The sequence below is a fragment of the Amphiprion ocellaris genome, chromosome 17 (assembly GCF_022539595.1).
Source record: "Amphiprion ocellaris isolate individual 3 ecotype Okinawa chromosome 17, ASM2253959v1, whole genome shotgun sequence".
Lineage (NCBI taxonomy): Eukaryota > Metazoa > Chordata > Actinopteri > Pomacentridae > Amphiprion > Amphiprion ocellaris.
The window spans coordinates 28,255,959-28,282,677 of NC_072782.1; the positions used below are offsets into that span (position 1 = coordinate 28,255,959).

At 37.1% G+C, this 26,719-nt stretch overlaps 1 protein-coding gene across 8 annotated transcripts in view; it reads right to left on the minus strand.

Moving 5' to 3' along the window:
- Positions 1-26,719, minus strand: part of cacna1bb (calcium channel, voltage-dependent, N type, alpha 1B subunit, b) — a 261,236-nt gene that overhangs the window by 11,947 nt on the left and 222,570 nt on the right. For 6 of the 8 annotated variants that reach the window (XM_055019128.1, XM_055019126.1, XM_055019125.1 and 3 more), the window contains 9 exons: positions 22,792-22,888; positions 16,878-16,983; positions 16,643-16,750; positions 15,039-15,148; positions 13,849-14,021; positions 12,258-12,387; positions 12,048-12,158; positions 8,616-8,654; positions 5,042-5,300 (listed from right to left, as the gene is read on the minus strand). In XM_055019128.1, coding sequence (XP_054875103.1) covers positions 5,042-5,300; positions 8,616-8,654; positions 12,048-12,158; positions 12,258-12,387; positions 13,849-14,021; positions 15,039-15,148; positions 16,643-16,750; positions 16,878-16,983; positions 22,792-22,888 — 1,133 coding nt within the window. Of the gene's footprint in view, positions 1-5,041; positions 5,301-8,615; positions 8,655-12,047; positions 12,159-12,257; positions 12,388-13,848; positions 14,022-15,038; positions 15,149-16,642; positions 16,751-16,877; positions 16,984-22,791; positions 22,889-24,572; positions 24,670-26,719 lie in introns of all 8 variants that reach the window. The other 2 variants (XM_055019127.1, XM_055019123.1) reach the window with 1 other exon arrangement.

Below are 26,719 nucleotides of genomic sequence, written 5' to 3' on the forward strand. Positions count from 1 at the left end.
AAAAGCTAATCTGAGGTGTTGGAACATCCATGAATGCACCAAAAATGACCCCAGCGAACAACTGTATGCAACCCTGAAAAAAGGAGATATCTGTTATAACCTCTAACAAAAATGGCTACAAACATGCAAAATGCTTGCAAAAGAAGGTGTATTTAAAAAAAGCAGTAATGCACATGAAGTGTAGTAATAAGCTGCATCAGTAGTGCGAGTGTGGATGCGACTACAGTGTACTGAGAGGCGTTGGAAGGTGCACTGCAGAATATTAAATACATCGTAATATACCTGAGCAGGACCAGTTTAAGTCACATTTATCTCATTGAACACAGACAACCTGAACTGATGGTCTCTAAACGCCCAAAGATCCACGCTGGTTCCTCGTTTGAACTCTACATAAATAATATCACAATAAAACACACTTAAAAGATTATTTTTTTATGGAGGTGACACTGTTTTATGCATTTGGCTTCTCTTCAATTCAAGCTATTTCAAGATTACTGTTTGCCTTAAACATTCTTCAGACTTTCCTGCATAATCCAAAGCTTTTAGCAAATGCTAACATGCAATCCTAACAGCACATAAATAGCTTTTTCTCCCTGTTATACATACACCTGATGGTAGTGAAACTGAAAATGTTCCCTCTGGTAATTTGACCACATATTAGTCTCACTGGTAAACACTATGGAGTGACAGTTCCAGAAAATAGAGATAAAAATGGGTTTCTTATATTGAAAAACAGCGTGTTTTTGTCTTGAGAAACAGGAGATGATTTAATATTACACACAAGACCAAAATCACAGCTGGAAAAGAAGAAATTTAGATGTATGTGTGTATATTTACAGTGCACATGTGTGAGAGCGGACACAAAAGCAGAAAAATATGAAGTTGAACTTTTTTTTTATCATTTTGCAACAACAACAGTACAGACAAGACAGCTCTGGCTCCCTTTTATAATTGTGAGGGTTTTTCCAGCTAATAGATGTGTTTGGTGAGCGCCAAACAAATATCAAATGATGACACCAAAATGATAAGAATTAAGAAATTGTTCTGTAGTCATTTATCAAACAACAGTTAACTTAAATGTGACATTTTTGGCTTCCAGCATCTAACTCCTGTTGGCTTTAGACGCTGTATTTTAAAAATATACCATCTTTGGACGATAAATATTACAAATATAACAGCTTTAGATGCTATATTTTATAACTATATGAGCTTTGGATGTGAAATATTACAAATACAGCAGTTTTCGATACTATATTTTCTGGATATTGGAGCTATGGATGCTAAATCTGACCAATATAGTAGCTTTTGATGATAAACCTTCTAAAATTAGAAGTTTTGGATACAATATTTTACAAATATGAGCTTTGGATGCTAAATTTTTACAAATATAGCAGCTTTGGATGCTAAATGTTCACAAATATAGCAGTTTTTGATGCTATATTTTACAACTATAGGAGCTTTGGATGCTAATTTTTTATTTTTATTTTTTACAAATATGGGGGTTTTGGATATCAAACTTCATAAATATGAGCTTTGCTTGCTAAATTTTACAAACATGCCTGTTTTGGATTCAAAATTTTACAAATATGGCCGTTTTGGATGCAAAATTTTCGAAATATGGCTGCTTTAGATGCTAAATTTTACAAACATCGCAGCTGTGGATGCAATATTTTACAAATATAGCAACTTTGGATGCTAATTTTTTTTACAAATATGGCAGATTTGGATGCTAAATTGTACAAATATGAGCTTTGGATGCTAGATTTTACAAATATGGTCATTTTGGATGCTAAATTTTACAAATATAGCAGCGTTGGATGCAAAATTTTATAAATATGGCTGTTTTAGATGCTATATTTTCAAAATATGGCAGTTTTAGATGCTATGTTTTCAAAATATGGCAGTTTTAGATGCAAAATATTACAAATATAGCAGCTTTGGTTGCAATACTTTACAAATATGGCAACTTTGGATGCAAAATTTGACAAATATGGCAGACTTGGATGCTGAATTTTACCAATATAGTAGCTCTGTAAGCTAAATTTTACAAACATGGCAGCTCTGGGTGCTAAATTTGACCAATATAGTAGCTTTAGATGATAAATTTTACCAATACAGGAGCTACGCTGTATTTTAAAATATATAAGCTTTGGATGCTATATTTTACAAATGAGACTGGTCATAGTGTAGTTTGATAAACAGGGGTCTGATTTACTCAAGCACAACAGACAGAAACAGTCAGAAATCATAAGGAAGTGTATAGATTACTGTCAAACATGGCAACAACGACTCATTGCTTTCACTGTATGCGGACCGATCATGCTTGCCGTTGTGGAGAGTCACATCCACGAAAGGCCCAGTTGGATTCTGGAAAAAAACCCTGAATGTGAGTGTTGAGATCGGAGGGAAAAAAAGGGAGCAACCGATAAAGAAAAAGACGAAAAGAAATCTCCGGCAAAGCAGATTTTCCTGTGAAAGCTCTCACAACTCTCTGTGCTAATGAGATGGAAAGCCTGACATGTAAAACCCCTGGTTGAAGCGCTGCAGAAAACCCTTCACCTACATAACCCGATCATGAAACTTTAATCCTATAAAGAATTTCTGCTGCTACGTTAAGACAGAGGAAAGACCAGCCGCCTATCTGTCGCTCCATTAAAGTCATGCCAAGTTTCATGTGAATATTCTCCTGCTGATTTATATGACTAAAAACTGCTGTGTTCATTTAATTAATCCTTCAACATCCTTAAACGGGCTCCTTATATTGAAAATTTCATGAAAGGAGCTAATTTTAAACTCTAGGAGGGGACTTTTTTAAGACATTGCCTGTTTTATTAGTGTTGTAGGTGAGTCTTTTGCTGAACAGCAGCCAATTTAATCAGCTATACTTACAGGATAATGACATCATTAATTTCCCTCCATTTACTTTAAAGACCTTATCGTCGGGCAGCATAATTGGACCATAAGCAGCGGCACAACAAACGTGTTTGGCAGCAGTTTGGACAGTTAAAAATGTGACCTGATGACGGAGTTGGAAGTCAGTCAACTGGCAGCCGATACATGAAAAATATGGGCTTCTCCAACAACATGAATGTCTGAGCATATATTTATTGTAATCCATCAAACAGCTGGGCCAATTAGCTGGCATTTGCAACCCTGGAGACATGTCACAACTTTGGATTTACATCCATTATTATCACTCTGCATGGGTTTCCATCATGATCTGCAAACATCAGATATCCCAATGCTTTTCTACTGCCAACAACTAAATAAAATGCAGTTGCCATTTTTGATCTTCATGTAATATTTTCCTCATTTTACAAAAGTAAATTTGTTTTGTTTGAAACTGGGTTCAGTACCATAGAAAGATTCTTGATGATTAATTTGGTTATACATGAATATTTAGTGGGACCGCATGCAGCAGTTAAAAAAAATAAAACTGGTTCAGAAGCTTAATTATAAAAGTCACTCACAACATACTTAATGTCATATGTTTTCCCTGTTTTGATTTTAACCGAGTAATAGCTCAAAATTGCTTGTGAAATACTGTGTCAAGTTAACTTCTTTTTTTTTTTTTTTTTACTGTGAGCATCAGCAGCCATCTTTCTGGTCCAGCAAATGAAGTCAACACAGAAATACCAACAACTGCAGTTCCTGGAATGTCCACTAGAGGCTGGCTCCAATCCCCATAGACCTCCATGTTTAAACGTCCAATTTTACAGCAGTAACACACATATTTACAGCCTGGTATAAAAACAGTTTTGGTCTATCTAGCTAATTTCCCTGTTCATGACAACTGTACAGACAGTGAATATTTTATATGAGTCACCAGTTCAAGTTGTATTGATGCGTAAATTTGTCCATAATTAAAGCTGTGGCTGCTTTGAGTGACAAATGAGTGTTACTGTAGGACAACCACGGTTTAAAGATGTTTCCATCGTCTACCTATGCTCTACTCATACTCCATCGGCTTGCTAATTTCTAGATTTGCCAAGAGTTAGGATAAATCAGTTTACTGCTAAGATGGCGATGGCTGGAGCCACCACACTGAGCTTCAAAACAGGTGTTTAGGAAGCCTATGGGTGGTTTCACTGAGAGTTTGACAGTCTGGGTATCAAGATGTAATCCATTTTCTAATCAAATACCAAAAACAAAACAAGTTAACAAGTCTTTTTTATGAACCATGTTTCCAGCGTCCATTATCATTAAAAATCAAATGTAAGAAAGTGTAAAACACTTTTACATTTGGTGTAATTCCATTTCTTATTTTTTAGTTTCAACCAAAATTACAAAACAGCTCTTTTTATTATATTTCCATTGAACATTTGTGAAGTAAAAACCACTGAACAATGAAGGGAGGTGAACAGGAAGGGACATTAGACCGTGTAAGATTGTTACTGTCATCAGAACAAGACACTCAGAATGTTTCTGTTGCCTGCAGCTTCAAATTAACCAAAAATTAGCTTGTTTTTGTGATATTTAATGATGATATATCAGTTGCTACTATTAGAACCGGCACACCTTCCACTGTTCACATGAAGCAGAACATACTGTGTCAACATCCTTCTTATCCACAGATGCTGTATTTTACACATCAGGCTGGTTCTGGATATGCTAACTAAGCTCCATTGTTTCTACTGGACCCAAACACTCAAGTTATGGTCCAATAAAATGTATTTTCATGCTGTAATAGTTGTCATGTTTTGCCAGTTACTTTAAAGATAACAGAGGATCCATAATCTGTATTTGGGAACATTCAGGAAATGTAAAAAAATAGCTACTTTTTGGTTTAAAACAAAAAAATAATTACATTAAAATAAAATGTTTTCTTGTTGTTATTGGTATTTGATCAGAAACGGATTATACTTTAGCACTCAGATCTTTGTTCGGTCCATTTTTGTAGACAGTCAATGATCTAAAGGTGACCTTACAGTCCAGTGTTTTAATATTCTGTTCTGTTCAGTAACTATGAAAGCTGAAGGCGGTTCAAAATCAGTTGTTACAATTCCACATCTTTTCTAATCACAGTGTTAGTTTGACTCACCAACAGTGCTGGACGGCTGCACCGATGCAGCTCGATCCAGAGACTTCTGCTTCTTGTCTTTGTCCCGGCGTCGATGGCAGCGGTGGTGGTGGTGATGGTGGTGGGTTCTGTCCTGATCCTGGATCTGTCCGGGTCCCGAGGAGGACTGGGCCTGACCGGGCCGCTCCAGGTCGTACTCATTCAGCCCGACCTCCTGTTGGTGGCGCTGTGGCGTCAGTGAGGACGCCGAGCGTTTTATAGGACTGAGGTCAACAATCGGCTGGAAGGGGAAGACAAATGTGGAGAGGCGTGATGAGGAAGCAGAGCACAGAGCAGGAAGTGGCGGTTTCACCCAAAATCACTGGAAAATATTCACAACACACACATGACACAACCAGTGGACGGAAAACTTTAGTCTAAAGACCAACGTTGAACCCGTTCTTCTCCAGGCACAGATGTTAGAAGAGTTTGAGAAGAATGAACACAGATCTGTGACAGAACTCGGATACTTACGGATTGTAACTCACAGAGTTTGTAAGCAGACGACTCTGCTAGAGAACAGAGAGGAGGTGGGGTGTGACACTGGCCTTACGGCATTTTACTCTTTTTCAAGTAGCCCCTTCCAAGTATAAATCTGTATAAATAGCTAGGCAACATGTAACATTCTGTTTAAAGGAATACTCGACTGAAACCCTGTGATTCTATGTAAGCATGAAGCAATATTCAGTGGGCTTGAAAAGTGGTTATGAAGAGCTAATTCAGCAAATTGAGGTTTTGGCAATTTACACCCATCTGGCACTGTTTTTACTGCTTTATTCTCTAACTTACCAAGAGGCTGGTTTAGCATCGAGTAATATATATGGCTTATATGTTTACTCAGAAGTTATTAGGCCTAAGAAGGCCTCAGAAGTTATTAGGCCTAAAATTCTGTATCTTGTTTCTTCACAGATAAAGACAACTCTATTTAGCTTGATTCATTCTTTCAGGGAGATTTCACTGTAAAAATAAACAAAAAATAGCATTCTAAATACTACTAGCATCGACTAGCAGCATCCCAATCCTCTACTGTCTTTCCATGCCATGTGTACAGTAGGTTCCAAACACATACACTACCATTCAAGTTTGGGGTTGCTTAGAAATGTCCTTGTTTTTGAAAGAAAAGCAGTTTTTTTCAATGAACATTAAATGAATCAAAAATCCAGTCTACACATTGTTAATGTGGTAAATGACTATTCTAGCTGGAAACAGCTGATTTTTAATGGAATATCTCCATAGAGGTACAGAGGAACATTTCCAGCAACCATCACTCCTGTGTTCTAATGCTACATTGTGTTAGCTAATGGTGTTGAAAGACTAATTGATGATTAGAAAACCCTTGTGCAGTTATGTTAACATGAATAAAAGTGTGAGTTTTCATGGAAAATATGAAATTGTCTGGGTGACCCCAAACTTTTGAATGGTAGTGCATTTTTGCCAAAATATGGCTACATTTACATATTTAATCCGCTGATATGGTTAGCTGTCTACTTTCTACATTTGGCTATGCTTTCTGCTTGATTTTGTTGGTTGCACAGACTGTATAAAAAAGATGAACACAGCCAAGGGTCAATGCCAAATTTCCTTAAACTTGCAATCTTTATAACAGCCAGCAGGGGGTGACGCTTGTGATTGAAAATCAAAAGTCAGATTGCATAAAAATGTAGGAGAAAGTGACCCGACTTCTCACTTAATTCATTACCTCAGTAAACATTTTCCAAATGAGTTTATTGTCTCAATTGCTAGTTTCAAGTCTCCTTAAATACAACATGATGTTTGTTTTGTAAATTATGGTCCTGTTTAGAGGAAAACAGATGATACAGCTGGGTATGCTTTGGGGTAGTGCTATCTTGTGACTGACAAGTTGCAGTCATATTATGCAGAGTCCTCAAGTCGAGTTCTCATTACGTCTAGTTATGGCTAAACACCAAACTCGAGGCTTCAAATTGGTAGACTACAAACAAATGGATGACATCATGTTGCCTGCATCCATCTTTTATAAACAGTCTATGGCTGGCTGCAACAGATAAATAAAAAACTAGCATCTGGCTGTGGAAACTAGCTGTAAATGCAACATTTACATATCATCACTTTTTAAGTTATTATGGCAAACTAATTAGCAAACACTGGTTAATTTCAGCATTTAACAGAGCGATATTAGCATTACTCATGTTTGTGTACACCTGATGAACTTAAATCCAAGACTGACACTCCTTGTTGCTGTTTTTGGTCTCTACCAACTCCTGAGGGAAATATGAGGTTCTATAGCAGCTAAATACTCCATTATGTTTACCAGCTAGTTTAGTTTATCACTACTAGTGACATGTATGTTAACAAGTAGCCATGTGATCCATTGCTAATCCAAAACAAACTGATTATAGTAGAAGTATACAATGGTGTATTCCTTTGATATCTTTGATTTATTAGTTTTATCTCTATGGATTAGTGCTTTGATAAATGCCTTGAGGACAGTGACACTCACTCACCTGGTTCTTACCTTGCTGACCAGTACAGCTACTAGGCAACAAACTGGTGTGACAGGGAACTGAAACAGCAGCTAACTTACCACCCCACCTGCTGGTTACTAAGTGTAGTTAACATTTGTGGAGATTCAAATACAACAATCTATATTTTTAGGCATACTGACCCAAAATCTGTAATTCCCATTGGGGTCCACTAGTGCTAAAAATATAACAACAGTCCTGAATTCTAAGGTTTTGCATTTAACAGATAGCATGTTTGTGCACTGATTGCTGCTTTCAGTGATGGGGTGGTTGTGCTGTTCCTCTTGTTCCTACCTCACAGTTTGGCCTGTAGCTACAGTCAGAAACACCAATATCACAACACTGCAAAAAGTTATTAATATTACCGAGTCATTTTATCCACTATGCAGTCTTAAAATCTTATCTTTAAGTGGTATAATATGATAAACTCCAACTTAAATATGCTCTATATATTTCTATTCACATCACTGGAAGGAATAGCAACGCGAAAGAAGCACGTTTGGTTTATTTTTGCATTTTTTTTGTGGAAAAATAAGATTTTAAGACTGAACATAACAAGAAATGACAGATAAGGTTGGGTGTGTTTCCAGTGTGAAAGAAAAGATTAATTTCAAAGCAGAAAAAGCAGCAGTACTGTCTCTACCTTTTTCACAATCACACACTAATTTACAAAAATAACTACACACTACTACGAGTACAACACACACATACACACAACCACGTTTTGACCAAAGTGTAGTACTGTACTGCTGTAACTAATGGCTGAAAAGCAGGACAGAGTGCTTGAAGTACCCTGGATACGCGTAGAAATACTTCTCCAGGTATGGAATCTGGGCATGTTTGATGGAAAATGCAAATTGGTATGCAGGAAGTATCGTCAATTTTAATGGAATGACTAGTGTGGAAGGTTCACTTTGTCCATGACGGGCGTGAACACGTGATGATATTAGCACATGGAGGCACACACAGACTTGAGAGGAGAAGAAGAAGAAGAGGGATAAGACGAGAGGAGGGAAGAGGAGAGAGAAAGAGGTGGCACAACAGGTGGTACATACTGCCAGGTGGGTCCCAGGGGCGTGGCGAGGGTGGCTCCGCTATCAGACAGCACACACAAGAGGAGGTGGGCAAAACATTAGCAGTGAGCATCGAAATCAGGAGAAAACGGAGGACAGAGGAGGAGAGACTCAACAGGGGACGAGGCTGGCGATGTTCTGTGTGTTCTTGTGGTCAATAAATCCCTCGAAAAGACATAAACCAACAATGTCTTGATGCTACTGTAAATACTGTGTGACTATAAAAAGTCTTCATCTTTTCCCATTTAAAAAATGGATTTAAAACAAAACAAAACCTGGGTGTCAACTTTGATAACAACCTCAGCTTGAACATGTTAGCTCAGTCTTGTTTTCTCAGGAGACTCTTTAAGTTCAGTTAAATTTTATCCAGTAGAAATCATCAGTTATACAGGTTTTAATTTCATATCATTTGGACTATTCTAGTCTTATACAGCACCTAAAAATATTCTCCCCATACTTGGAAGTTTTCCCCTTTTATTGCTTTTTAACACTGAATAAATCATGGACAAGCTGGGGTTTTTTTGGCAAGAGATTACAAAAAAGACTGTCTCATGTCAATTTGAAAATAGCTTTTCTAAAAAGTAACGTCGCTCCATTATCTACACAATGCTTAATCGTCATTAGGGTTGCGGAGGGGCTGGAGTCTGTCCCCGCCTTAGGGCAAAGGCAGGGGACACCTGGACAGGTCACCAGTCTATCACAGGGCTACATATAGAGACAAACAAGCACACTCATATTTACACCTACGGACAATTTAGAGTTACCAATTAATTTCAGAATGTTTTGGACTGTCTGGAGAACCTGGAGAAAACCCACACATGCACAGGAGAACACGCAAACTCCAAGCAGAAAGATCCCGGGAAGGTGGGGACGCGAACCGGGGATCTTCTAGCTGCAAGGCAACAGTGCTAACCACCAACCCATTGTACAGCCCATAGTAACATCAATTCTTTAAAAATATCAAGTGTAAGATAGGGGGTTGCATAACTATACATCTTCTTTGAAGACACTGAACTAGATGTTACAAAACTAGAGAAGTTAGGATCATCTGAGTGCTTTGAATGTGTCTCAAGTAATTGCAGTATGAAGACACTTGTATTTAGAAGATCCAGTCACTGGTGAATCAGTAGTACTGGCTATAACTATACCATGAAGACAAAAACACATGCCAAGCAACTCTATGAAAAAAGTCACTAAAAAAGCATAAGTCTGGGGATGGATACAAGACAATTGCCAAGTCACTGAATAGTCACTTTGAGATGCAGTAATGTCCATTAAGAAATTGATTATAATGTCCTGAGGGACCAAACAATAACAGACTAGTGAGGGAAGCTACCGAGACACCTATGACTCCTCTGAAGGAGCTACAAGCTTCAGCAGAAGGGATGGGAGAGACTGTTCATACGACTGCTGCCTGTTCTTCACCAGGCAGAACTTTATGGCAAAGTGACAAAGAGAAAGACACTGTTGAAAAAGCTCAGAATAAATCTCTACTGGAGTTCACCAGAAGGCATATACGAGACTCTGAAGTCAACTGGAAGAAGAATATTTGGTGTGATGACACTAAAATTGAGCTTTTTAGCCATTGGACTAGACGCTACACTGCACATCATCACAAATACACAATCCCCACTGCGAAGCACGGTGGCGGCAGCATCATGACTTGGGGATGCTTCTCAGCAGCAGGACCTGGAGGGTTTATAAGGCAGAGGATAAAAATCAGTGCAGAAACATGCAGGGAAATCCAGTCCTGTCTTCTCAAATGTCTGTTTGGACCCACACTCTCTATAACAACCGACCTGAGTAGATAATATGAGTGATTTATATCCTTTTATAAATGTGTGTTCACAGGGTTTTTGGTCTGTTAAGTTGCATCTCCACACTCCTTTGACAGAAAGGCATTCTCTTAGCTTAATTTTTTTTAAAATTTTAATTATATTTTATTAATTACATTGCCTGCATATTTAGCTGTTTAGCTCTTAACTTTAAAACCACTTTTGAATAGTTTAGTCTTGCTTTGTTGCCTTGTACTGTAGTTCATTTTGACTTATTCTTTTGTCATGCTGCAAGGAGAATTTAAAGCAGCTTACCCATTTTAAAATGGTTTAAAACTAAAAGTTATGCATAATTAAGGGTTCGGCCTAATGATCTACTCCTGCTATGTTTTAATTGTTGGTGATAAAAACTTAAAACAGGGTCAAAAATGTAATTTAGAGTGTCCCTAAAAACTATGTATGTACTATATACACCTATCTGAGTAATGTTTGCTAACAAAAACTACCATGCTCGGCTGTATCATGAAATTATTTAGCTTCTATAAGAAATATAACTGTTTATATGTGAGTAAAAAATGCTAATATGTGACTAAGACATTGTTGGATTTGGCATTTCATTGAGTTTCTTGACAAAAAGAAACTACAGAATAACTCCAGCCTGATCTTTTAAAGAGCGAGAGAGAGAGTGAGAGTTCAAAAAGCAACATAAACATAAGGAAAGCACGTGTTCAGTGCTGTAGGAGAGAGCAGGGCCACAGAGAGACAAAAAAAAACACAGACAGACAAACAGCAAAGCTAAACAGACAACATCAGACGAGTGGAAACAATCCAGAAACACGGAAATGATGGACAGAAAAATCATCTTAATGTGACATCCAGACGCAGCGACTGCAACTCACATAAGGAAGGTAATTAAAAATGACTGATAAAAAGCGAAAATCAAAAAAAAATGAGAGAATTACTGCAGGCATACAAAAAAAGAGATCTTATTATAGGTGAGTATGAAGTATAGTGAAGAAAAATACTGTAGAAAATATAAAAAGATGAACAAATTAAGTTTTATAATTGCTGTATTGATGAGGTAAATCAAATATACAAAACATTTTTTAACAATATACTAGAGTTTCCTAGAAATTAACTTTCTGATGTATTTACATGATCAGATTAGTTCATTAAAGACCACACTAACATTAAACATGCTGTAATCAGATTCTATTTCAATACAAAATGCAAAATGACAAGAGAAATTGCATCATTTCAAATGTATAACCAGAAAAAACTAAATATGAAGAACTATAGACATAATAAACAATGTGGGTTTCCACTGTCAAGCAACAACTGTCAGACTGTAGAGGTCGGGGTCAGCAGGATGAACTGATGTGGTCTGACAGAGAGCGTCTCGGCTTCGGTTTGCTCTCGGCTGCTTTCACTAACCGGCTCCTTTTAGCCTTTTCCAGCCGTGTCCAGTGTTTTCTAGATCAGCCTTTTGTTGGACTTTTTTACATCTAAGGTATCAACAGTTTCTGGCTTTTTAGAATCTACTATCACAAGATTGTAGCACAAAAGCACAGGTGAGGAGAGATGCTTCATGTGAGCAGTAAAAAGAGAGATATTGCATGATGAGTAGTGTAGAGCTTACATAGTACTCAGCATTGAGTCGGGGCAGAGATGCTGCTCTGCTGTGGCCATCCAGGCTCGGATATCCCTCAGTGTCGGAAATGTTCTCCACCGGCTTCATTTCAACCTGTTCCTGAAGGAAACACAACGTACAAAGACAACGCAGGCATCAGTGCAACTAAACGTACACTAAAACAGCAAAATAACATGCAGATGAAGGTGTTTTTGGTACCTGAGGTCTCGTGGAATATGGCACATCCTCCGACTGGCCTCTCTGCAGCTTCTTCCGGCCTTTGGGCCTCTGAGTGGCCTGAGAAACGTCTCCAGACTGGGAGTGCTTGATGCCGCTCCTCTGGTTCAGTCTGTATATGAAAACACAAGATTTACAATTGTAATATTGGAGGTTATTAGTGTTTTGGGATCAGGAACCGGTCTCACGTAGAGGTTTTAGATCAGGTTTGTAGTATTAAAGCAACCTGAATTTTGTTGTTAGACTAGAATTGAAAACATATTTGTAACTTGGAGTACAAAATAAGAAGGGAAAGAGTTTTGAGAGTTTTTGAAGGCATTGTCAGTGGTGTCAAAGTGTCAGAGTTAATTATCTGCAGTCTGACTGAAGAGAGCGCAGCAGCAGAATTCAGCTACATTAACAAGTTACAGCATCTGAGCCCGTAGTTGAGATTTTTGACTCCCGGAAGGTTCTGTAAAAATATAATTTCTGAATTCTTCCAGAGGGAAAACAGTTTCTCCTCAGCTGACAGGAGCTGATTGATGTGTCCAGTCAGCCATGTTCTTTTAGGATGGAAAACATCTTTATTTTACCCAAATTTGTTGCACATTAGTACCACTACAACTTGTCTGACTTAAAGTTAGATTTAAAGCCTACCTTTGTGAAACCAAACACAGATATAAACAGAGGAATGACTACTTATGAATTCACATGATTTATTGGCTCAAACATGTGAAATCAGTATCATGGTCTTTGGTCCAAAAAATTCTCCATTCTTATTTGTTTTACATATCAGTTTGCAATGTAAACATACGGCCAGATAAAGCTGTAATTGCTGCTGTTATTGTAGAAGGTGTTATCGTATTCTGTGAATACCCCAACAAGGAACATTTAACACATTCTGCTCGTGATTTCAGATTTCAAAGAGCTTAATGAGTTCTCAAAATTAAAAATACTCATAGGAGACGAAGACAAAAAAAGTACATTCTGATAATGTTCACACTTAATGACATATCTTTTTACAAAACAATATGGACAATTTGAAATTTCTTAAGAAAAGTAAGTGCAATTTAAACAAAATTATGCCTCATTTTATCATTTACACATTACAACTTACAGACTGCAGTGTATCTAGAACTCAATAATACAGTATTTTGCTTTATGATCTAAATAACTTGTCAAGATCTAGATATTTGAAGTTTTTAGTTTCACAAATTTACAATTTGCAGTTCATGTCTTCTCTGTAATTTTTTGAAATTTGCCAAGCCATTTGATTGACACCCCTGCCATAAACTCTGGCCTGACAATTGTACCCCTCAAAAATATGTCACTGCACATCATCTGGAGTGTGTTTTTTCAAACTACACCTTAGATACATGCCAAACTAAAATATGCTCTAATACCTCATTTAGTTTAAAAAAGAAGGCTTCAAACATCTGTGCTGAAGGACTAAAAATGCTCATTCTTGCCTGGTTGTTAGAAAACCACCTAAGTTTCAGGTACATTTTTCTGATCAGCTAAATATATATAAAGTTGTAGTATTTTATATGGTGGAACTCTTGTTTCTAGTGTTTTCTGACTGTCAGCCACTTACATGATGTCCCGGCTCATGGTGCTGCTGGTGAGGGTGGTGGTTGGTGGGATCTCGGGTTTCCTTTCTGGCTCCGGTTGGGGTGTGATTGGCTGTTTGAGGCTTGGAAACGGCGGTTCTACTTCCTGGATGTGAGGGAGGGGCAGCACAGGACGGAACAATGCTCCCAGTTTACTCTGCAGAAGTAAGAACAACAGCAAGAATCACAAACTATGGAACACAAACTATGTGACCCAGTGCTAGGTTGGCTAATTGCGTCACACATACACAAAGCAATATTATCATTAGTTTTAAGTCATGTCTCTGACCTCAAGGTGAATGTAAATCCAATAGTCACTCTTTTTTAGCTCTGTTTTGATTGCTATCACCTCTTAATGGACATAAACATATCTCAACAACAGTCTGCGTTGTTCACCAGCTAGTCACAGACTGAATCTGACTGAAGTTTGGTGTTCTTTAGGTAGCATGGGTGGGTTTCTTGATTCTATTTGTTTTAAATAAGTGTCTACAACAGCTATAAACTAGGCTGATAATAACAGGGAATTGGAACTGAAAGAGAAACCACATTGTATCCAGTAAACCAAAGCAATAAGCTGAAAAATGCAACATAGAGCGAATTGAAACTGCAAAGCTTTTAGGTAATTCTGATAATTCTCCATAAGGATCATGTGAGGCATCTCTGTAGTACCTATATTTGTTTTTATCCATTGTTAAAACATTGACTACATAAGCTTTAAATGTACAAGATGTGGAAAAAAAGAAAAAAAATGTCTTATAATTTTTTTGTGCCATATTTGCTGTTAATTGATTCATTTTTCTATAATTCCATCCATAAATATTCAAAGTGTTCAATAGAAATTTCCAAATTTGTCTATTTTTTAAAGTAAACTAAAAACACTGGACAACAACTACATAGTTTAAGGTACCATAAAGCGAATGAAACACCTTACTTTTCCTGACTTAGTCCTAAAAAATACAAAAAAACTAAAGAACTTTGATGCATGTGCCTTAGGGTTTTAAGTCTGTAGGTAAGTGTCTTAGGAAATGTGTGCAAAAAGATTCCAAATCTAATACTCAACCTATTCAGCAACGAAAACTAGACTTTAAATTCAAATACAGACTTATCTCACTCACTGAGGTACATTCGGTTTCCTTCCTGTCTACGTACTTTCTATATACTGTCATTTTACTACCTGAGGTGCCCCTGAAGGATTCTGCTGCTGCAGTTTCTTGGCACGATTCTGCTTATAGTAGTCGAAAATCATTAGAGCTGCATAGACTTTCCCCACTGTCAGCTCGTTATCTGGAAGATCAGAAGGAAGAGTGAGTGACGGTTACTCTGAGTGGACAGTAGATGGCGCCAGATAAGCAACAAAGTAGAACTTGAAGAGTGGAACAGATTGTGGCTCAATTACGAGAAAAAAAAACAAAAAACAGTAAGAACCAAACCACAAAAAATATACATTCTATCAAATATTTAGTGCGTTGCCTGTTATTGAGTCATGAAGTTAGTTGTGTTTTACAGCGTATTCCAATCATTTTTCTCTAGAATCATTTGCACAATCCAGAAAATTGAGGAAATGTGTACATTTGTATTGGAAACAAGTTACAGTTATCTCACCACACTGACTTTTTAACTTGTTTTGAGAAACAAAGACCTGGAAAAAATGGCTCAGAAACAGATAAAAACGAGAAAAGTCTTGATCTTAACAAGTGGTTTTTCATTCATTATTGCCTCATAAATGTTTTTATTAACCCTGAAAACCCCAAAACCCACTACTATGTTTGAAATGTGAGTTATGTCTTTTAAAAAAGGCAGTGAAAATTAAAAAAAAAAAAAAAAAAAAAAAAAATCAACAGATTTTCAACTTTCCAACAGTCCTTGAACTGTTCCTCTGTGGTGTGTGGTTTCATCAGGAAAATTAACTAAATCTAACCTTAATACTGTAATATTACATCAAAATGACTTCATCATACATGTCTCATTTAAGAGCATGCCAGAAATAAAGTGTTTGCACCAGATCCTGTAGAAAAAAAAATGAAAAAATGTGTGCTCCTCAGTGCAACTGAGACGTTTTAAGTGACTCAACTGTGACAAACAGTCACATTCGGCTGAACTGCAGGGAGTGTGTAGAATAGAAGATAGAAAGAACATGGAAATAGTAAAATGTCTTGAGCACGTAGAACTACTATTTTTCCACAGTAATGGTGTCACTTGTGGGCACTCAGAGCAATAGTGGGCACATTGGTAACATGTTTTAGAAATTTTGTAAAATAAAAATTGAGGAAATTCTCTTTTTTTTCTTGTTCATGATATTTGGCATTACAGCTGTCACAATGCACAAAAGATGGTTTTCCTACTTCTAGCTATGGTTGTTCCATTTCCAGATCACTACAAGAATATATATTGCTGCAAAAAAATTGATAACTGAGCAAAAAATACTTAGAAACTGCATGAGTGAGTTAAACAACTTGAAAAAGATGCAGCATAATTACTGAAACTAGCTTTCCATTTAAGGAATCCCTATAAAGGAAGACAGATTAAGGCAAATCAATGAACTATAATCAAGAAAATGTTCAACTTGACTGGACACAAGTTGAAATTGCATCCTAGTTTTATCATCGTTCTAGGAAAATAAGACATCTGGGACGCGATAATAGACAAAAACGACAAAATAGGAGATGGATTTGTGCAGTAAACATCTGCTTACGTAAGAAAGACTTAAAGATGAAGTGAGAAAAGCAAACAAGAAGAAGTCAGGTCAGTAGAGTCTATTAGAAGCGAAGCAGAGCTTACATTTATGAGGCGTCACCAGCAGGTCCACGGTCTTCTGGGACAAGTTGGGCCAGACCCGGTTTATCTCCCTCTTCAGGTCAACATCACAGAGCCGCTGAGCCAGAACCCCTGAGGATGGACCCACAAACATGTCACATCAGATCCAGAGAGCAGCGATCAGCGCCGCTCACATTCACATCAGAGCTGTCAGCGCGGCCGCCAGGGATTCTGGATTTTGTAGTTTTTAGTCTCTCACCAGATGCCAGTTTGATCTCCAGGGCGGTGCGAATCAGCGCCATCAGCGTGGAGGTGAACTGCACGGTGTTGTCATCCGCGATGGGCATGTTCATCCGGACCAACCGCTGAGGGCAACGGAAGCAAAAAGAGGAGGCCATGAACCGGGAACACACAACCGAGAGCTCCAGGAAAAGATGGAGCTCCACCATAAATGAAAGGAGCGGTCATCAAAACACTGGCAGCAAATCTAGACTTCAACCAGGTGAATAAATCCTCTGTTTATTTTATCTTGTGGACAGTTGGTTCATCTTGACTTTGATTTTTTTTAGTCCAGCACCAACAGGAACTCAACCCTCAGGCGTCAATTTAAAAAACTCACGTCAAACACAATGCCACAAAACATTACATATCAATCTTATTTTTAACTTTTTTTTTTGTCTGTATTTGTTCTCATTGTCTAACTCCACAAAAGAGGTGTCAACATTGTATGAGATTGATGCATATTTTAGTCTTGCAGCCAAATATTTTAATATTTAGTGCATGTGTGTGACCATCAACTTTAACTTTCAATTATGTATTTGTATTAATCTACATCAGTCCTGATCTTAATTATCAAATACTAATTAATTTTCAGGATTTTAAGCCTACAAATGCTACGTTGTATAAATGATGCCAGTGTTGACTTTTATGAAAAACACGATAAAAAATATTTATTTTCCTTATAGTAAGTGCGAAGTGGATTTTTTTTTTCCACAATCTGCCATGTGTCAGTGATTAACAACATTGATTTTGATACATTATTATTGTTTATGCATTGTAATATAAAAAAAATGCAAAAAATCATAATCAGGACCTTGAAGACAAAAATGCAAAAACAATGCCAAAACAATGTTAAATCATAATATTATTTATTATTATACGTCCAAAGATACTCACTCTGTTTTTTTTTCTTACTTCCAAAGCCTCTTATTAGTTTCAGCTGAACTTTTAAATGTGTTATTCAACTAAGGCTAAAGTCCAAATCACTTAACTAGTACAAAGAGAAACAACAATTACAGAGTAATAACTGATAATTATTCCAATGTAGATATGAGTTTGTGAGTATAATAGAAAACTAAACTCTGAACCTAACTTTTAATAGTCTGTTTCTGCCTATAATAGAGTTCTGATAACCCCATTTAACTAACAGGCATTAGTCAATCAACCATTTCTAATCAGCTACTTTCTGGAAACAAGTCTTAAAACAAGAAAGAACTTATACTAGAATCAAAAAAACTGAAACCCAATTTGCTTTTTGACAAAATCAGGTCAGTGATGGGTTGAAAAACTCCTTTTTTTTAGTGATTTATCAAACAAAAATACTAACATTTGGAGCTTCAAGCTTCTCCGATGTTAATATTTGCTGCTTTTCTCTGTTTTCTATCACTATACATCAAATCTTCTTGGAATTTGGACTGTTTTTTGGACAAAACAAATTCGGGCTTGAGCTCTACTTTCATTATTTTCTGATACTGGAACACTGACCAAATGATGAATCGGTTAATCAGCCTCACATCGCTGCCTGGTCCTGTAATTACTAGCAGCAACTACTTGGCAAGCTGAGGCTCCATTATTAAAACATGAAGCAGCCTTTTTACAGTCGATCACTTAAAATTCATCAGGCATTGATCGTAAAAAGCATAAATCCATGACATGCACGGCCTCAGGATTAATGCTAATGACTCATGCATGTTGGAATTAGTAGAAACACGAATGTACAACATACAGAATCCACAATTACAAAACCAGAAACATCAGTGGGACAAAAGAGGCAAACTATAACTGATGGTTCCAATTTTCTTCAAGCCAAATGAAGGCCAAAGAGATTTAAGGAAAAGTATAGCAGAGTGTAGAAGATGAAAAGATGGAGACATGAGAGGAGGACGATGGGCAGAACACGTGAAGAGTTAAATCAAGTTCCCAGAAACAGAGATGACAGACATATGGGTCATTCCAGAACTGGAGGACATGTGGGCTTCAAAATGTTTGAAAAATAAACCTTTTCTTTTACAATTTTCTGCTCCATATTCATCAATAATAGGTAATAAACTATCAAAGGCTTGATTGGCTCAGCTTCCACATCAATGGCAGCATTTTTATTCCATGTTTTCTGTGTTGTTTGCTAACCCTACTCTAATCACAGTAACAGGGTTGCTAATCCATGCTAATATGATCTTTTTCTCAGCAGTAGAAGCTAGATATTTAGCTGCTGTTACTGTTGACCAAGAGGACAAACTGACTGATGGAAAACAGTCCAAAGAATTAGTCTGATCCTCATAATATGAGGTAGAGTGAGACATTCAATCAAGGCTGACAATGTGATGAAAATATGAAAAATAGAAGAGAGGACATAGCTTTGCTCTACTCATTCTTTTAGAAAAAAATTCCAGCGTTTCATGTGATTCACTGGTTTCTTCTTCTTCTACCAGATAAAAAGGTCATGCTAACAAGGTTGTCGTGGGACATGCGTTCCATGCATAATAATCATTATTTAAAATATTATGTTTTTTTAAAAAAAATTTCCCACTATGACAAGACGCATCAATGAAAAAAAAAAAATCAGAAAAAGGAGATTTAAATTTTATTTTTAGCTGTTTTATTTGAGGTTCAATTTGGTCATCTGAGGGGTGGGACAAGAGAAAAATGCTATTTTTGGGGAACCCCAGATTTATTTGGTATTTTATAAATATTTTCAAACATTCTTTTCTCCTATTTTTTTTTTTTTTTTTAAAATTGGTCTCGGGACAAGAACATTTACACAAAAACTGCATGTTTTACTATTTTGCACATGGATTATTTGAAATTGGATGGATAGATATGATGTAAAATGTCCTCCAATTCTGGAATGACTCCTAGAATAAATGTAGAGGACAGAAGCTTGCAGACAAAGACTTTACATTAGAGGTGCACAAAGTGAAGCTACACTTGAGGGAAAGTTAGAGCGAAGAAGAAAAGGATCCAAAGCCCCAGAGAGAGAAAGAAAGAGACAGTGAAGCCGAGCCTGGAGACAGAACATAAAAGTGGAGCGTAGAGGGTAACTGTGACTATCAGGGGAAGACGTGTTCATTAAAAACTCAGGGAGGTTAACAAGGAGCAAAGAGATGGGAGGGAAAATAGAATAATGGGGGAAAATAAAATCACTAGCCTTGCTTTAAAGTGCTGCTCTCTCCCTGTGTGTTCTCTGTCGATTTGTGAAAAGACGAGGGATATATTTGGACATGCGACCACGTCAGACGGAGACATTTTTAACTGGGGCGAGGGCAGCGCCGCTTTAACTGTGATTCGTGTGGACAGCTGTGCATGAACTGGAACCACTCACATTTAGTCTGCATGCTAAGAGGTTAGCGGCTGGCAGAGGAGCTACCTGAGAATCGCTGAGGTGTGTTCACCACTTCCTCTTTCACATAATCACATGGCGAAGGTTTGCTTTCATTCAGCGCAGGAGCTGATCAGGATCTAAAACGTCTCATCTTGCAGGGACACAAAATCCCTCAGTAAATCCTCATTAGCATCTGAATCTAGACTAGATCTTGTGCTAAAATCACTTGTTCTTTTGAAATTCGTTACTCCAAATTCCATTTTAAACCGTAAATAAGTTTTTAAGACATCCTGTCATGGCTACCATTATCAATTTAGGGAGCAGATAGACTCTATAGTCCAGTTTTTCAGAAGAAATCAGACTGGATTTTTGTTATCAGGTTGGATCAAATCTTGAAAATGGGTTCTTCAAAAGAATAAAAAAAAAGGACCTTGATTGGATTACATCACAAAATCCAGTTTCTATTTTGATCTGGATCAAACCTTCAGCATGTGTAATTTAAAGCTCTTCAGTGGGATCAGCCAAGAAACATTTGGATTCTTCTGATTTCAGGAATAGGTGGATTCTGGGCAGATTTAGGAACAAAATGTAATAAAATTTGGTCAAACTCGACAATTCTATAATACAGTATGGTAGTAAATACACTTTATTTGCATTTTCTAATTGGTTACTGTAATATAGTAGATAAAGCAGACTTTGTTGTCATAAAATAATCCCTCAAACTGTCGATACATAACAAAAATAAGATTTTTACATTACATTTTACATTAATTATGAATGTTATTTTGCCTTCTACACGAGCGGTTTAAGGTAAGACTTGCAAAAGCTCTTCATTTTGTTAAATACCAGACATTTTGAAAGTAAATGTAATGTAACAGACAAACATTTCTGAACTGGGCCAAAATTTTAGGGAATTAGTAAACATTTGTATTTCATGTATTTAAAAGAAAGACTTATTTTTTTCCCATATTATAAATTCATTCACTGTTTTTACCTCTGTTTTTGGTCTCCACCAGCCTCATTTGCAGCCTCTGCATTTCATACGTTTACCATGATAGTGTTTGCTAAAGCTACAACCATATTCCAATGTTAGTTTGCTTGTAACACATGGTAAACATGTTCACATTAGAACTACAATGAAAAGTAATGTCTCCGTATACTAGCATGCTAACATTCGCTAATTACACTAAACACCAGGTGAAGTGGAAGCCGATGGGAAAAATAGTTCCAAACTAACAGTACTCAAGTTGCAGTTTAAACCAAAACGATGTCAGATTAATTCAAGTGGAGGGAGGCAGTGGGCAGAACACTCAACTGCGATTGGTCGGACAGCAGAGCTCATCTAATATAGCGCAAATCGTTAGCATCCATGTCTGTCCAGATTTAACCTTTTGAATATAAAATATCATGGGTTCGTTCATTTGTCCTATTAGATATGAAATTTTGTTAAAATTAGCATTAACTATTGGTTTATGGCCCAAAAACTGTTTTGTGAAGTGACAGTGACCTCAACCTTTGACCTTTAGCCAATAAAATCCCATCAATGAATCCTCGAGAATAAGTAAATATGTCCACCAAAATGCTAAAAATCTCTTGAGCCATTTAAGAGACATTATTTTCACCAGAATGGGACGGATATAGAAGAACGGAAGAAGCAACAATTCTAAAACATAAAGCCTCCTGCCATGTTGCTACCACGGAGGCATTAAACTGATGCCCCTAGACATCAGATCTCACCCTCTAGGGACAATAAACGTCAAAATCAAACATCAGTTTATCTGGATGTTGCCTCCCTGAAGCCCTGCAGGCTGCTGGAAAATCAAACCGCTGCTTTTTACCAGTTAACCAGCAGGGTGCTTCTTCAAAGGTGGCTGTTTCCTTGATCTCACAGATATCTACAGTCGTCCCATTTAAAAAAAAAAAAAAAAAGAAATATAACCGCCTGCATTCCATCGTACTGCAGACAGAATATACTGTACTCGTATAAACGTATTTGTTCAATCTAAGGTTCCTGAGGTCATAAATTTGATTCCAGAGAAGGATATCTGGCTCTAACCGCTAGATGTTCCTCTTCCTTCACCGGCTAGTTGGTATTGTAGCCTGTGTTTCTGCTAATGGTTGCTGGGCAGATGGCGTTCAATGGATTTATCAGAGCTTGTTTGCTGAAAACAGCCACCTGCTGCTGTTGGAAATGAGAGTTGCTGAGGCTGCTGGAAAACCAAAACAGTAAGCAAAAACAGGCTACAAAAAAGCTCCACGGAGCTGCAGAAATGGTCATAATTTACTGTGGATTCAACACACTGATTCCTGACATATTATACGTAGACCAACACAGTAAAAATACGTCCCGGTTGGGTGGGTTTTTTCTTGCTTTTTGGTTCTTTTTCTCATCTCTCTTTTTGTTTACCAGTTTTCTACATTAGAAGAACAGAAGAAGAACAGAAAGAACATCACAGCAGCAGGCCGGAAGACACCGACCGCGACAGAAGCCTGAAGGTGTTTGACAGGAGGAAGCAGGAAACCAGCAGAGACTGCAGGAGGGAGGAGGAGGAGGAGGAGGAAGGAGGGATTCTACCTTATAGGCGACTCGGGGCGGACATTTCTTCCCCAAACCTAGCGGAGGGGACATGTCGCGGAGCATCTCGTACATATTGCGGTAAGTCATGCGGCCGCTTCGGTGGAAACAGGGATGAAGATTTTCCAGGGTGGGGAGGTGGAATTAGAAAGGAGCAGGAGGGGGGAGTTAGATCAACAGAAAGAATGGGAGAATGGGAGAGAGGAGGAAAACACAGAAATCCTTGTTAATAAGATTTCCAGGATATCATGATGTGGATCCGGGTTACAGATTCAGGATCCCAGAGGAGGAAGGAGGAGGGAGGAAGATGCTCCGGAGGATTCCTGTTCAGAGATGTTGGATGGAAGGATCCTGGTGGAAGATATGCAGCTATGAATGAAGAGTTAATCTGGAGTTAAAGGAATAATCCGCCAAAAATTAAGCCTTTTTAGGAATATTCACTCCCTGAAAGCTAGAAAGGCGACTGAAAGGTTTGTAGATTAAATTTCATAGCAGCTGCAATGGAAAGCTGTTCTGTCTTTTGGTTTTCTGCAGCTTATAGGTGTTGAAAACCACCTTGATGTCTTTTGCTTTCAAAATGGAAGCCAATTTGTTTTTCCTCAAATGTGTGACATTCAATAAAAACTAAAAATGATGAGCCTCACATGCACATCTATTATCAGGAATTAACAAGAAGCAGTAGCATAAAGAAAAACATTACAGTAGTTTTCATTTTTGTGGCTAAATCTATGAATTTGTTGGTGCTTATTTTGAAAATTTCAGATGTTTTTCTATAGGTTTTAGTTAATTTAATTAACTAATTAATAATTAATTTTAATTAATTCCCAACATGAAGCTCCAACTACTTTTTTTTTTTTTTTGCCAAAAATGTGTCTAATATACCTTAAAACCCTTCACACTACCCATTGTGGTAACTTTCCTTTCCAACTTTCCAACTTAAAGCCAATAAAAACTCAAAATGTTGAGCCTTAAACATCTTTCTTCAACAAGAAGCATTGACATTAAGAAAAATACTACATTAGTTTTCATTATTGTAACTAAATCTGTGAATTTGTTGGGGCTTATTATGAATGTTTAAGATGCTTTTTCTAGAAGTTTTGGTTTTAATTTCCAAACAAAAAGCTTTAACTGCTTACAAATCTCCCTCTACATTTACATTTTTGGCCAAAAATGCATCTGATATACCCAAAAACCAACAACGTTCTCTACTGTGGTAATTGTCCTTTTGCATCACACAATAATTTTTTGTCAACAAAATTAGTTGAAGCCAATTAGGAAGTTTTAGTTTTTATTTCACAACAAGAAACTCTCATCTACAGCTACTTTTTTTGCGGCCAAAAATGCATTTAATATTTCCTAACCCCCCCCCAGTCTAAAGGAACAGCTTCAACCTTTTGCCTCTCAAGAAGCTGAATATTTCCAACTCAAAAAACAGATTTTCAGCGGAGTATTCCTTTCAGATGCCCTCTGTTTTTGTAGAGACATCAGCAGGAACCAAAGTGGAAACAAAGCACACAATGCTCTCTCTTCTCTACCCTCTCCTCTGCTTCCACCAAACATCCTAAGACATCCCATCCGATGCCTTTTGTTCGAGGCTGACTTGGCGCATTGTTTCCCGCATTCGCCATGGTTACCTGCCGGCTGGTTAGTGGAGGACTTGATGTATGCATGTGTGTGTGTGTGTGTGTGTTCGGGTCATTCTCCGACAATCATTCACAGTTTGAAAAACCACCACAGTCCCTTTAAACAGCTAAAAAAGGACTGTGTGGCGGGGGGCAAACCTTATAAGCCACCCTGCTGGGGCACTTCTTCCCCAGGCCCAGGGGAGGCGAGATAAATCGCAGCAATTTGTACATATCCTGATAGCAAATCCTCCCGCTGAAAAAGATGAGACACGTTCAACAGGTTAGATCATTTCATTACATCTGTCTTTGATAATCAGTTAACAGGAATTAACAAGAAGCATAAAGAAAAATATTACACTAGTGGCTCTGTTTTCAGTTTTCATTCTTGTGGCTAAATCTGTGACATTGTTGGTGCTTATTTTAAACATTTTTGGTGTTTTTCTATTGAGTTTTAGTTTTATTTCCCAACAAAATCTCCCTTTCTTTGGGCAAAGATGTATGTAGTGTACCCTGAAATCCCCAACCTCCCTACTGTGCTAACTTTCTTTTTGCCTCACACAATAACTTTTTGTTTAAAATATTAGTTTAAGCCAATTTGCTCTTTTTAAATCTGTGAAAGCCAATAAAAACTGAAAATGAGGATCCTTAAATGCATCATTTGAATCAAGAAGAAGCAGCCGCATAAAGAAAAATATTAAACCTGTGGCTCTGTTTTCAGTTTTAATTTTTGTGGATAAATCTGTGAATTTGTTGGGACTTATTTTTAAAAATTCTGATATTTTGTAGAAATTTTAGTTTTTATTTCCCAACAAAATCTCCCTTTTTTGACCAAAAATGCATCTAATATACCCTAAAACTTCCAACTTCCCCACTGTGCTAACTTTATTTTTCAGCACACAATAACTTTTTGTATAAACAGAAATAGTTTAAGCCATTTTGCCATTTACAAATCTCTGAAATGCAATAATAACTGAAAATGATGAGCTTTAAACGCACTTGTTCCTGCTATAACTGATAATCACTTAACAAGAAGCAGAAAGAAAAACATTTTACTTGTGGCTCTTTCATTTTTGTGGCTAAATCTGTGAATTTACTGGTGCTTATTTTGAACATTTTTGATGTTTTTCTACAAGTTTTAGTTTATATTTCCCAACATGAAGCTCTAACTGCTCTCTACAGCTACTTTTTTGGACAAAAATGCGTCTATATACCCTAAAACTCCCAACATTCCTCACCGTAGTAACTTTCTTTTTACAGCTCACGATAAACTTTTGGATAAAAAAATGGTTTAAGCCAGTTTGCTCTTTTTAAATCTGATAATTCAATAAAAATGGAAAATGACGAGCCTTAAATGCATCATTTGAATTAAAAAGAAGCAGAAGCAAAAAGAAAAACATTAAAACTGCGACTCATATTATGGCTAAATCTGTAAACTAGTTTTGTAAATTTGCTATTTTCAAATCTGTGAAATCCAGTAAAAACTGAGGATCTGTTATCAGTTAGATGGAATGAACAAGACGCAGCAGGCTTGTGAATAAATCTGTGAATTTGTTGCTTACTGTGATTATTTCAGATATTTTTCTAGAAATTTTAGGTTTTGTTTCTCAACATGAATCTCTGTTAAATAAAAGTCTGTTAAATAAATCTCCTTTTTCTGCCAATAATGTATGTAATATACTCTAAAACCCGCCTCTACTGCTCTCCACAACCACAGTTTCACCAAAAAAGCGTCTAATATACCCTAATATACCCCTCTACATCCCCCACACAACTGTCTTTTTGCAGCACACAATAACTTTACGTCTAAAGATGAGTTTAAGCCAATTTGCACTTTTCAAATCTGTGAAATCCAGTAAAAACTGAACATGATGAGCCTGAAACACACTCGCTCCTGCTAACAGATAATCTCTTATGAATTAGCAAAAATTAACATGAAGCATACAAAAAAAACATTATGCTTGTGGTTCTTTTTTTCATTCTTCTGGTCAAACCTGTGAATGTGTTGGTGCTTATTTTGAATATTTCAGATGTTTTTCTAGAGTTTTTAGGTTTTATTTCCAAACATGAGGCTCCAATTGCTAACAAATGTCCTTCTACAACTACATTGGTGGCCAAAAATTGTCTCTAATGTACTCTAAAACCCACCACAACTGTCTGTGTTCACTTTCTTTTTGCATCACACAATAACCTTTCCCATACAAAATTAGTTTAAGCCAATTTGCTCTTTTCAAATCTGTGAAATCCAATAAAAACTGAAAACGGTGAGCCTTAAACGTGCTCGTCACAGCATCCTGACATAATGA